This window comes from Symphalangus syndactylus, chromosome 17, assembly GCF_028878055.3.
Source record: "Symphalangus syndactylus isolate Jambi chromosome 17, NHGRI_mSymSyn1-v2.1_pri, whole genome shotgun sequence".
Classification (NCBI taxonomy): Eukaryota; Metazoa; Chordata; class Mammalia; order Primates; family Hylobatidae; genus Symphalangus; species Symphalangus syndactylus.
The window spans coordinates 10,274,819-10,286,225 of record NC_072439.2 but is presented as its reverse complement, the minus strand read 5'-3'; the positions used below and the strand labels follow the sequence as shown (position 1 = coordinate 10,286,225).

General features: G+C 58.6%; 1 protein-coding gene across 2 annotated transcripts in view; it reads right to left on the bottom strand.

The window, feature by feature from the left end:
* Positions 1-11,407, bottom strand: part of HCN2 (hyperpolarization activated cyclic nucleotide gated potassium and sodium channel 2) — a 31,034-nt gene that overhangs the window by 2,159 nt on the left and 17,468 nt on the right. Inside the window, exons 4-7 of one of the 2 annotated variants that reach the window (XM_055247623.2) lie at positions 8,808-9,026; positions 5,646-5,792; positions 1,471-1,711; positions 1,085-1,249 (exon numbers count right to left, since the gene is read on the bottom strand). In XM_055247623.2, the coding sequence (XP_055103598.1) occupies positions 1,085-1,249; positions 1,471-1,711; positions 5,646-5,792; positions 8,808-9,026 (772 nt within the window). The remainder of the gene's footprint in view (positions 1-1,084; positions 1,250-1,470; positions 1,712-5,645; positions 5,793-8,807; positions 9,027-11,407) is intronic. The other variant, XM_055247624.2, reaches the window with a different exon arrangement.

Sequence of the window (11,407 nt, the reverse complement as noted above, 5' to 3'; positions counted from 1 at the left end):
TTGTTGAGTGCTTCCTACTGTACACTGGGGAGCTCCCTGACACCACTCCCTCGCCCCTGTCCTGTGTTTCAGCCATGGTCTTCATTCCCATTCCCACCAACAGCAGCACGGGCCGCCATCTCCCCGGCACCTACATCCAGTCATCAGGGCTCTGCCCCTCCCTGCCCCAGAGACTGCCCCCCCAGAGGCCAGGTCACCGTCTCCCTCCTGGACATGGCCCGCCTTGGCGGATACAATCTCACTAGGTCTCCACCCACCTAGAACACTCCATGGCTCCGTGATGCTCCTGGTTTAGTCTAAACTCTCCCTGCTGCCCACTGGGCCCTGTGTGTCTGGCCTCCCCTTTCTCCCCAGCCTCCTCCAGGCCTCCCTAGCTCTCTGCACTCTAGGCCTCCTTTCCACCTCAGGGCCTTGGGACATGCTGTGTCCACCTCAGGGCCTTGGGACATGCTGTGTCCAGTCCACGAACACACCTTCCTCCCCCTTTCCACATAGCATCCCTTACCCTGGTCTCCACTCTGCATTCCCAACTCAGGGAAGCCCACCGGCCCCACCTCCCCTGCTGGCACACAGCCCGGTTGTGTGTGATTTCATCACCAGTCCATAAGTCTCCCTGGGAGTCTGAGTCGGCCCCCCGGTCTGTCCCCCACACCCCCAGCACATAGCAGGTGGTCATCAAGCATTCGGCACAACCGCAAACACCCCATGCATTCCCTCCCTTGGGAAACAGGCTGCCTCTGGCCAAAGTAGGACAATAGATCAGAAAATCAGCCTGTAGACCCAAAGGGGTCCTAGGAGCCGCCAGCCGCTGCCCTTCCCCAGCCACGCCACTGATGCCATGGCCACACTTCTGATGCCTTGGCCACGTCTCTGCCCCAACCATGCCCCTGATACCACAGCCACGCCCCTGCGGCCTCAGCCACGCCCCTCCCCCCGCCACTGTCCAAGCCACGCCCCCGCGGCCTCAGCCACACCCCTCCCCCCCCCCCCGCCACTGTCCGAGCCACGCCCCCGCAGCCTCAGCAACACCCCTCCCGCCCCGGCCACACCCCTCCCGGCCCGGCCACACCCCCGGCCCGCTCACCGATGCGGTCCAGGCGGTCGATGGCCACCGTCTCGAAGGCGCGCCGCATCATGGGGTACTCCTCCAGCACCTCGTTGAAGTTGTCCACGCTCAGCGAATAGAGGCGGCAGTAGGTGTCGGCCCGCACGCTCGCCGTGCGGCGGCCCCGGGTGAGCAGGCAGATCTCTGCACATGGCGGGCAGGGGGGTCCTCAGCGTGTGGACGAGGCGGGCACCGCGGCCCTCCCCGCCCAGGCACACGGCCCGGCCTCTGCACCTCAGCCAGCGTGGGCGCTTCCCACCCAGGCTGTCCCTGCTGCCTGCCCCAGCCCAGCCCGCAGCCCCTGGCTCTGCATACTGTGGGGGTCGCGTGTCCCCCCCCACCCAGTGCGACCCCCTCAAGCTCACCCCCGAAGTAGGAGCCATCGGACAGCTTCATCTCCTTGTTGCCCTTAGTGAGCACGCTGACCACGCCGTGCTGGATGAAGTACATCTTCTTCCCGATGGTGCCTTCGCGGATGATGTAGTCACCCGGCTGGAAGACCTCGAACTTGAGCTTGGTCAGCATGGCCGTGACGAAGTTGGGGTCAGCATTGGCGAACAGCGGCATGGAGGCCACCAGCTTCCGGCAGTTGAAGTTGACGATCTCCTGCAGGGGGGAGGCGGGGCTGGGTCCGCTGTGGATCCCACTCCCACTTCCCCCTCGCCCGGCCTCTGGGACCGGTTCACCTCTTGGACCCCAATTTCCTTGTCTGAGAGACGGACTCAGCCCCGCAGCCGGACCGAGCTGCTGCCACCAAGGACGGGAGAAAGAAAAAACGCCCACTGCTCCTTCGCTGTCTGACACCATATTGGCGACATCCGCCAACACAATGGGACCAAGAGGGGCAGCTGTAGACAGGAGCGCCGGAAAGAAGGCCGGGTGCGGGGGCTCACGTCTGTGATCTCAGCATTTTCGGAGCCTGAGGCGGGAGAATCGCTTGAGCCCAGGAGTTCCAGACCAGCCTGGGCAACACACTAAGACCCCCGTCTGTACCGAAAAAGAAAAAAAAAAATAAAAAAAAGCCAGGCGTGCTGGTGGGCACCTACTCTCAGCTATTCAGGATGCTGAGGCAGCAAGATAACTTGACCCCAGGAAGTCGAGGTTGCAGTGAGCCGTGATCCCCACACCACTGCCCTCCAGCCTGCATGAACAAGACCCTGACTCTTTAAAAAAAAAAAAAAAAAAAAGGCACAGTGGCTCACATCTGTAATCCCAGCACTCTGGGAGGCCAAGGTGGGTGGATCACCTGAGGTCAGGAGTTGGAGACCAGCCTGGCCAATATGGTGAAACCCAATCTCTACTGAAAATACATAAATTAGCTGGGCATGGTGGCAGGTGCCTGTAATCCCAGCTACTCAGGAGGCTGAGGCATGAGTCTCTTGAACTCGGGAGGAGGTTCCAGTGAACCAAGATCACGCAGCTGCACTGGAGCCTGGGCGACAGAGCAAGACTCCATCACACACACACACACACACACACACACACAATCAGCGGAAAGCTACATTTGGTCAAACTATCAGGTGATTTTTGAAAAATCAACATCAAAACCAAGGGCCTGGAGATGAATCGATGGTATGGGAAGTCAGGGCAATTCCCCTTAGCAAGGCAGCTTCTAAGAATGGCAAGACTGTTCCAGTTTCGTTCAGTGTGGTGGTTACACCACGTTCACTTTAGGAACCAGCTATCGAGCTGTGCCCTGATGACGTGGGGCACTTTTTGGCACTTTTTTTTTTGAAATGGAGTCTCGCTCTGTTGCCCAGGTTGGAGTGCAGTGGGGTGATCTCGGTTCACTGCAACCTCCACCTCCTGGGTTCACGCCATTCTCCTGCCTCAGCCTCCCGAGTAGCTGGGACTACAGGCGCCCGCCACCACGCCTGGCATTTTTTTTTATTTTTTGACAGTCTCACTCTGTTGCCCAGGCTGGAGTGCAGTGGCACGATCTCAGCTCATTGAAAGCTCCACCTCTTGGGTTCAAGTGATTCTCCTGCATCAGCCTCCCGAGTAGCTGGGATTACAGGCACCCAGCACCACGCTCGGCTAATTTTTGTATTTTTAGTAGAGATGGGGTTTCACCATGTTGGCCAGACTGGTCTTGAACTCCTGACCTCAAGTGATCCGCCTGTCTCGGCCTCCCAAAGTGCTGGGATTACAGGCATGAGCCATTTCTAACCCAGGGAGATTGCGCCTTCCTCAGCCAGGCACAGGTGACCCCTCACAGCCACCGAGCCCGCAGAATGGCGCAAGCCCTGAGGGAATCTGGATCCAACCCAGCGAATCCGGACGCACGGGCCCTGGTTCAGCACGTATGCGGAGCTCACCCCACAAAGACCAGAAGCACAGACAGGTGCCTCAGCCAGGAGGACAGCGGGCAGTGGGTATCTGCATGCGTTTATCTTAAAAGGAAAAACAGGCCAGGAACGGTGGCTCGTGCCTGTAATCCTGGCACTTTGGGAGGCTGAGGCAGGCAGATCACCTGAGGTCAAGAGTTCAAGACCAGCCTGACCAATATGGTGAAACCCCGTCCCTACTAAAAATACAAACATTAGCCAGGTGTGGTGGTGGGCACCTGTAATCCCAGCTACTCAGGAGGCTGAGGGAGGAGAATTGCTTGAACCCGGGAGGCAGAGGTTGCAGTGGGACGAGATCGTGCCACTGCACTCCAGCCTGGGCAACAGAGCGAGACTTCATCTCAAAAAAAAAAAAAAAAAAAAAAAACTAAAGTGGAGTCCAACACAGGAAACTGGGTAGAGGAACAGGCACAGGACAGAGCCAGTCTTCTCTGAATATATGCGGTTGTTTTTGTTTTTTTGAGATGGACGGAGTCTCACTGTGTTGCCCAGGCTGGAGTGCAGTGGCACGATCTCGGCTGTCTGCAACCTCTGCCTCCCGGGTTCAAGTGATTCTCTTGACTCAGGCGAGTAGCTGGGATTACAGGCACCCGCCACCACGCCCAGCTAATTTTGTATTTTTAGTAGAGACAGGGTTTCACCATGTTGGCCAGGCTGGTCTCGAACTTCCGACCTCAGGTGATCTGCCCGCCTCAGCCTCCCAAAGTGCTGGGATTACAGGCGTGAGCCACCGCGCCCGGCCATATGTGGGTTTAAAGATTTGACTTTGCAACTCCTGAACACCTCAGTAATGACTAAGTAGTGTGGGTTGCCAGGGGCTGGGGATGGGGAGTGAGCTGGTGATTAACAGCCCAGGCCTCCTTCTGGACCCATGAGAACGTTCTGGAGTTAGCTTGTGGTGTCCGGCGCACCACTCTGTTAATACTAAAAGCCACCGCATTTTATGCATTCTGTGGTCTGAGTGTTGTATCTCTACAAACCAATGAATAAAAACCACAGTCATCAAATGCAATTAAACATTTTCCGCGAAGCGAACCGCAGTGTGTGCCTTCTGGGAGCAATGGGTGTACGTGCCCCCCAGAAGCATTCCCGGGGCCCAAGGTCCCTAGTGTCAGGCCGGTCCTTCCCGCCTCCTCGCCCAACTCCTCCAGCCCCTCCTCGGGGCCTCTCCCCGAGCCAGGTGCTATACCGGGGACACCCTGCCCGGCTCACACGTGGCCTTGCTCTGATGTCGCCTCCCCGTCCTCATCTCTCCCCGCTTCCCAGAGCTGCTCTCTGCCGCCTGCGTGATCACGGCCGCCTTCCCTAGGCCCCGCTTCCTGAGGGTGGGACCTTCAAAGCACACAGCAGGGCACGCAGTCGGTGCTCAATAACTGCTTGATGCGTGTTGTGGGTTGAACTACATCTCCCAGAAAGACAGGCTGACATCCTGACCCCCGGTTCCTGTGAATAGGACCTTATGTGGAAATAGGGTCTTTGCAGATGTGACCCAGTTAGAGAGGCCACGAGGAACCGGGTGGGCCCTGATCCAACGACGGATGAATTTACAAGAAGAGACAGACACACACAGGGGAGAGGGCTGTGAACAGATGGAGGCAGAGATCAGGGAGATGAATCTGCAAGCCGAGGGCGCCTGGAGCCCCAGACGCCGGAAGAGGCAGGAAGGATCCCCCCCCAGGGGCTCTGGGGATAGCGCGGCCCGGCCCACGCCTTGATATTGGGCTTCCGGCCTCCAGGACGGCGGGAGGCCGAATCTCTGCCATTCAAGCCACTCAGCCTGTGGGTATTTGTTCCCGCAGCCCCGGGAAACTTGCCCAGGGTCACCCAGGCTGCAGGAACAGAGCTGGGAGTTAAACCCGCTCCAGTCAGCCTCACTGCCCCCAGTGCCTGGTGCTCAGCGGGGCCTCTGCGGCTCCTCCCTCCCCACCCTGCCCTGCTTCTGCCCCGCCCTGTCGGGCACAGACCCAGGCAGGTCGGCTAAGGGGGCAGCGGGAAGCAAGGCGGGGGTGGCCGGGGTCCTGGGGGTGCAGAGGCTCACGGGGCGGGGAGGGTGTGTACACAGGTCTAGCTCGAGTGCCTCCTGCTGCAGCCGAGGCACCGCGCCTCCCTCAGGGACCGGCTGATGGGCTCCAGGAGGGGTTGGCCGGCCCTGTGCCCGAGGCTGCCTCCCGCCCGCCCGGCGCCCGCCTCACCTCCCGAAGGGGCCCGTTGAGCTCGCCCAGAATGCTGTCCTCGTCGAACATCTTGCCCTGGTAACGGTGCTCGTAGTAGTCGTGGATCTTCTGGCGGAAGTCGGCCGGCAGCTTGTGGAAGGACATGTACTGCTCCACCTGCTTGTACTGTGGGGAGGAGGCGAGGCTGGGTCAGACACCGCCCCCGGCCTGCAGCGGGCACACGGGCACCTGCTTGTACTGTGGGGAGGAGGCGACGCTGGGTCAGACACTGCCCCCAGCCTGCAGCAGGTACACAGGCACCTGCTTGTGGGTCAGACAGCCCCCCGGCCTATGGCGGGGAGACAGGCCTTCACACCTGCTTGTACTGTGGGGAGTCAGGGCTGGGTCAGACACAGCCCCCGCCCGCAGCTGGGAGACAGGCCTCCGCCACACACAGGGGCCGCCAGATTCAACAAGAGCAAATAAACATGCTTCTATTTAAATCAGAGTTCAATTCGTTTCAATGATAAACTCAATTCATTTTTTTTTTTCTGAGACAGTCGCGCTCTGTTGCCCAGGCTGGAGGGCAGTGGTACAATCACAGCTCACTGCAGCCTCCACCTCTGGGCTCAAGCAATCCTCCCACCTCAGCCTCCTGAGTAGCAGGGACTACAGTTGTACGCCACCACACCTTGCTGATTCTTTTGTTTTTTTTGTGGAGATGAGGTCTCGCCATATTGCACAGGCTGGTCTTGAACTCCTGGGCTCAAGGGATCCTCCCGCCTCGGCCTCCCAAAGTGCTGGGATTACAGGTGTGAGCCACCTCACCTGGCCAAGCCAATTCTTAATTAACATTCTGAATAATTGATATTGATATCCTAAATAATTCTAAAATAATATTAATTAACAGGGGCAGGGTTGGTGGATAAAGTTCAACTCCATTTAAAGTTGAATTGCAGGCCGGGCGTGGTGGCTCACGCCTGTAATCCCAGCACTTTAGGAGGAGGAGGTGGGTGGATCACTTGAGGTCAGGAGTTCAAGACCAGCCTGGCCAACATGGTAAAACCCCATCTCTACTAAAAATACAAAAATTAGCCGGGTGTGGTGGTGGGTGCTTGTAATCCCAGCTACTCAGGAGGCTGAGGCAGGAGAATCGCTTGAACCCGGGAGGCGGAGGCTGCAGTGAGCCGAGATTGTGCCACTGCACTCCAGCCTGGGCAACAGAGGGAAACTCCATCTCAAAAACAAAGGAACAAAACAAATAAATAAAAAAGTTGAATTGCAGAAAAATAAGAACAACGTTTAGTGCAAGTATATCCTTGTAATATTTGACATATCCTAAGAAAATTTGGTGTTTCTCTGAAATTCAGATGTAACTATGTAACCTGAATTTTTTTTTTTTTTTTTTTGAGCCTCTGGCCTCAAGCTATCCTCCCACCTCAGCCTCCTGAGTAGGGGGGATTACAGGTGTGCACCACCATGCTCTGCTAATTTTTTTATTTTTTGTAGAGATGAGGTCTCGCCGTGTTGCTCAGGCTGGTCTTAAACTCCTAACCTCAGGTGATCGGCCTGTCTCAGCCTCCCGAAGTGCCAGGATTACAGGCACAAGCCACTGCGCCAGGCCCGGTGCCCTGAATTTTATCTAGCAACCCCATCCCTGAGGAATGGGTGGGCACCTGACTCTATGAGGGCCTGACACACAGGATCCCCTTCCCAGGGCCTCCAACCCTGCGGGGGCTCTGGCCCCTCCCTGATGATCTTTCCGGAAACCACCAGGTCAGCCCCTCCTGAGAAGGGAAGGGAGTATGGGTGCCGGGTGGGGGTGCCAGGCCCTGCTGTCCCCAGGACGGTGCCCCCCCGGCAGCTCCAGCCTCACTTCCGCCCCAGCCCCGCCTGACCGCAGCTGCCTTGAGCTCAGCAGAACCCGTGACGGCGGGCGGGTGGTGGCACCAGCTTATGTTTGGGTGTGAGGCCCGTGGCTTCCGGACAGCCGGGCGCCTGGCACGGGGCCCAGCTGACCCAGCCGACCCTGCCAGCCACTGCTCGGGGCGCGGGAGAGGGGGGCGCTTGGCTCCCAGCCAGGACCAGCCAGCCGCCTCACACAGGGAAACTGAGGCACACAGCAGAGCATGAGGCCCAACTCCAGGGGCTGCCATGGGGCCAATCCTGATCTCCCTCCACCCCTCCCAGCTCCCCCGTGTCCCCTCCGCAGCCAAGCCTAGGATTAGCCCAGTGCACGCTGCAGGCCAGAGGCCGCGTCTAAGCAGTGGGGCAGCCTTGCTCTCCCTGAAGCCTGGCCCTGACTGCCGGCCACCAGCGTGTCCTGAAGCAACCCCCAGGTCTCTCAGACCCCGCCAGGCCCTTCCCCACCCCAGCCCCGTCCTGAGCCGGCCTAGAGACCCCCAGGTGGGCCCAGCCTCCTGGCGATGCCCATCTCTCCTGCTCTCGCTCCAGGTTCCCCCGCATCCCCCTTTCAGCCCCAGGGGCTTCCTGATGTCCAAAGACTGACCCTGACTTGCCCTGATCCCAACTCAGCCCCCTCCTGCCCAGCCTGCATCCCCTCCCCAGCCCCCACCCCACGTCCATCTCCAGGCCCCGGACCTCCCTCCCTGTCACAGGGTCAGAGCCTCTCACCACCGGCTGGAGACGTTTCTGTTCCTCCTCCTAATCACAGCCACAAACCCCCAGGGTCCCTACTCCCCATCACGCTGTCTCTGCCCTGAGCACGCCACTTGGAGCTGGGTGGACGGCCCAGTCTGCCTCTCCCCTCAGACCCCGGGGCCGGGCCTGTCTCTCCCCTCAGACCCCGGGGCCGGGCCTGTCTCTCCCCTCAGACCCCGGGGCCGGGCCTGTCTCTCCCCTCAGACCCCGGGGCCGGGCCTTCCTCCCACCTCAGACCCCGGGGCCGGGCCTGTCTCTCCCCTCAGACCCCGGGGCCGGGCCTGTCTCTCCCCTCAGACCCCGGGGCCGGGCCTTCCTCCCACCTCAGACCCCGGGGCCGGGCCTTCCTCCCACCTCAGACCCCAGGACAAGGACTACCTCTGCCTACAGACCCCAGGGCAAGGCCTCCCTCCCGCCTCAGACCCCAGGACTGGGCCTGCCTCCCTCCATCAGACCCCACGGCCTGGCCTGACTCTCAAACCCCAGATCCAGGCCTGCCTCCCCCATGAGAACCCAGGCCAGGGCCCGCCTCCCTCAGACCTTCTCCTGGTACTGGCGCCGCGAGGAGTCCAGCGACTGGATGAGGGCAGTGGCGTGGCCGATGAACATGGCATAGCAGGTGGCCCCCACGATCATGCTGAGCATGGTCAGCCAGATGTCCGTCATGCTCTCCGGCGCCTGCCGGCCGTACCCAATGCACAGCATGTGGCTCATGGCCTTGAAGAGTGCGAAGGAATACAGTTCGCTCCAGGAGTGGTTCTGCAAGGCCACCAGGAGGGGTGCTAGTGGGCAGGTGCTCACGCCCCGGGTGCCCTCGGTCCTCAAGGGCCCAGCACCCACCCTCCCCCAAGCACTGGAGGTGGTGAGCTCCCCATGATCAGAGGTAACCACGAGAAACGGAGACCCAGGTGGATGACATGGTTTGCACACTTGTCACAGTGAGTCGGCAGTAGGGCCAGGGCTGATGCTACCCGCCCGCTTCACTCCTGGGGAAACTGCGACCCCAAGGGCGAGAGTCTGGATCCCGCCTTTTGCAGCCTCTGAGATCAGAACATCTGTGAGGTCAAGAGGGGACGAAAGTTCCAGGGAGCATGTGGGCCAGAGCAGAGGGGCAGGGCGGGCGGAGACATGAGGCCGGCGCAGGAGGTCCTGCTGCACCAAGTCCTCAGTTGACCCAGCTGGGAAAGGGGGGCCATGGGGCTCTGTTCAGGAAATGGGACCACATGTGCGGGTGGCAGCCGGACAATGGGCTGCCTCAGCCTGGGCAGCTGTGCCAGGCTCTGGGGAGGGGCACTGGCGGGTCTTCCCTCTGTAGCTCCTGACCCCATCAATGCCCACCTGCTTTGTGTCCAACCCAAACACGTCCCAAGTCCCATATGCGGCTGGAGGCTGGGGCACAGCACTCCCCAGGCAGGGACAGAGGCTCACTGGGCACTAACCTGGCTCTAACAGCCGAGGGCTCCCATAGCTAACCCTTCTAAAGAGTCAGCACATCTCAGCCACGAAGCAAGGGGTATCTGGGACCTAACTTCATTTATTATTCCATTTTTTTTTTTTTTTTTTTTTGACAGAGTTTCGCTCTTGTGGCCCAGGCTGGAGTGCAGTGGCACGATCTCGGCTCACGGCAACCTCCGTTCCCAGGTTCAAGCGATTCTCCTGCCTCAGACTCTCGAGTAGCTGGGATTACAGGCGCGCGCCACCATGCCCAGCTAGTTTTGTATTTTCAGTAGAGACGGGTTCTCTCCATGTTGGTCAGGCTGGTCTCAAACTCCTAACCTCGTGATCCGCCTGCCTCGGCCTCCCAAAGTGACAGCATTACAGGCGTGAGTCACCACGCCCGGCCCATTCCTTTTGCTTTTACTTATTTTTATTTTTTTGAGACGAAGTCTGCCTCTGTTGCCCAGGCTGGAGTGCAGTGGTGCGATCTCAGCTCACTGCAACCTCTGCTCCTGGGTTCAAGTGATTCTCCTGCCTCAGCCTCTACAGTAGCTGGAATTACAGGTGCGTGCCACCACGCCTGGCTAATTTTTGTATTTTTAGTAGAGACAGGGTTTCAGCATGTTGGTCAGGCTGGTCTCCAACTCCTGACCTCAGGTGATCGCCCTCCTCGGCCTCCCAAAGTGCTGGGATTACAGGCGTGAGCAGCCATGCCTGGCCCATTTATTATTTCTTTGGCATGTGATACCATTTTCCCATTTCAGGGCTATGATGTAAATTTTTCTTTAGTTGTTAGAGATCAGGTCTTGCTCTGTGGCCCAGGCTGGGGTGCAATGGTACAATCATGGCTCACTGCAGCCTCAACTTCTGGGCTCAAGGGAACCAACCAGGCCGGGCGTGGTGGCTCACGCCTGTAATCCCAACATTTTGGGAGGCCGAGGCGGGCGGATCACGAAGTCAGGAGATCGAGACCATCCTGGCTAACATGGTGAAACGCCGTCTCTACTAAACATACAAAAAATTAGCCGGGCGTGGTGGCGGGCGCCTGTAGTCCCAGCTAGTCGGGAGGCTGAGGCAGGAGAATGGCGTGAACCCCGGAGGTGGAGCTTGCAGTGAGCCGAGATCACACCACTGCACTCCAGCCTGGGAGACAGAGCGAGATTCCATCTCAAAAAAAACAAAAAAACAAAAAAACAAAAAACAAGGGATCCAACCCCCTCAGCCTCCTGAGTAGCTGAGACCACAAGTGAGCACCACCATGCCCAGCTCTTAAATTGTTCTTTTGAATAAATGTATGTAATTAGGCTGGGCACAGTGGCTCACCCCTATAATCCCAGTACTTTGGGAGGCCGAGGCGGGTGGATCACCTGAGGTCAGGAGTTTGAGACCAGCCTGACCAACATGGCAAGACCCCGTCTCTACTAAAAGTACTAAAATTAGCCAGGTGTGGTGGTGGGCGCCTGTAATCCCAGCTACTCGAGAGACTGAGGCGAGAGAATTGCTTGAACCCTGGGAGGTGGGGTTTGCGGTGAGCCGAGATCGTGCCACTGCACTCCAGCCTGGGTGACAGAGTGAAACTCAGTCTTAAAAAAAGTAAGTAAATAAAATAATAATAATAAATGGAAGTAAATTAAAAGCGAAATCCATTGGAAAAAGCACTAAGCAGATGTTTGGGTGACAGGACTCATCACAATCACACTCGA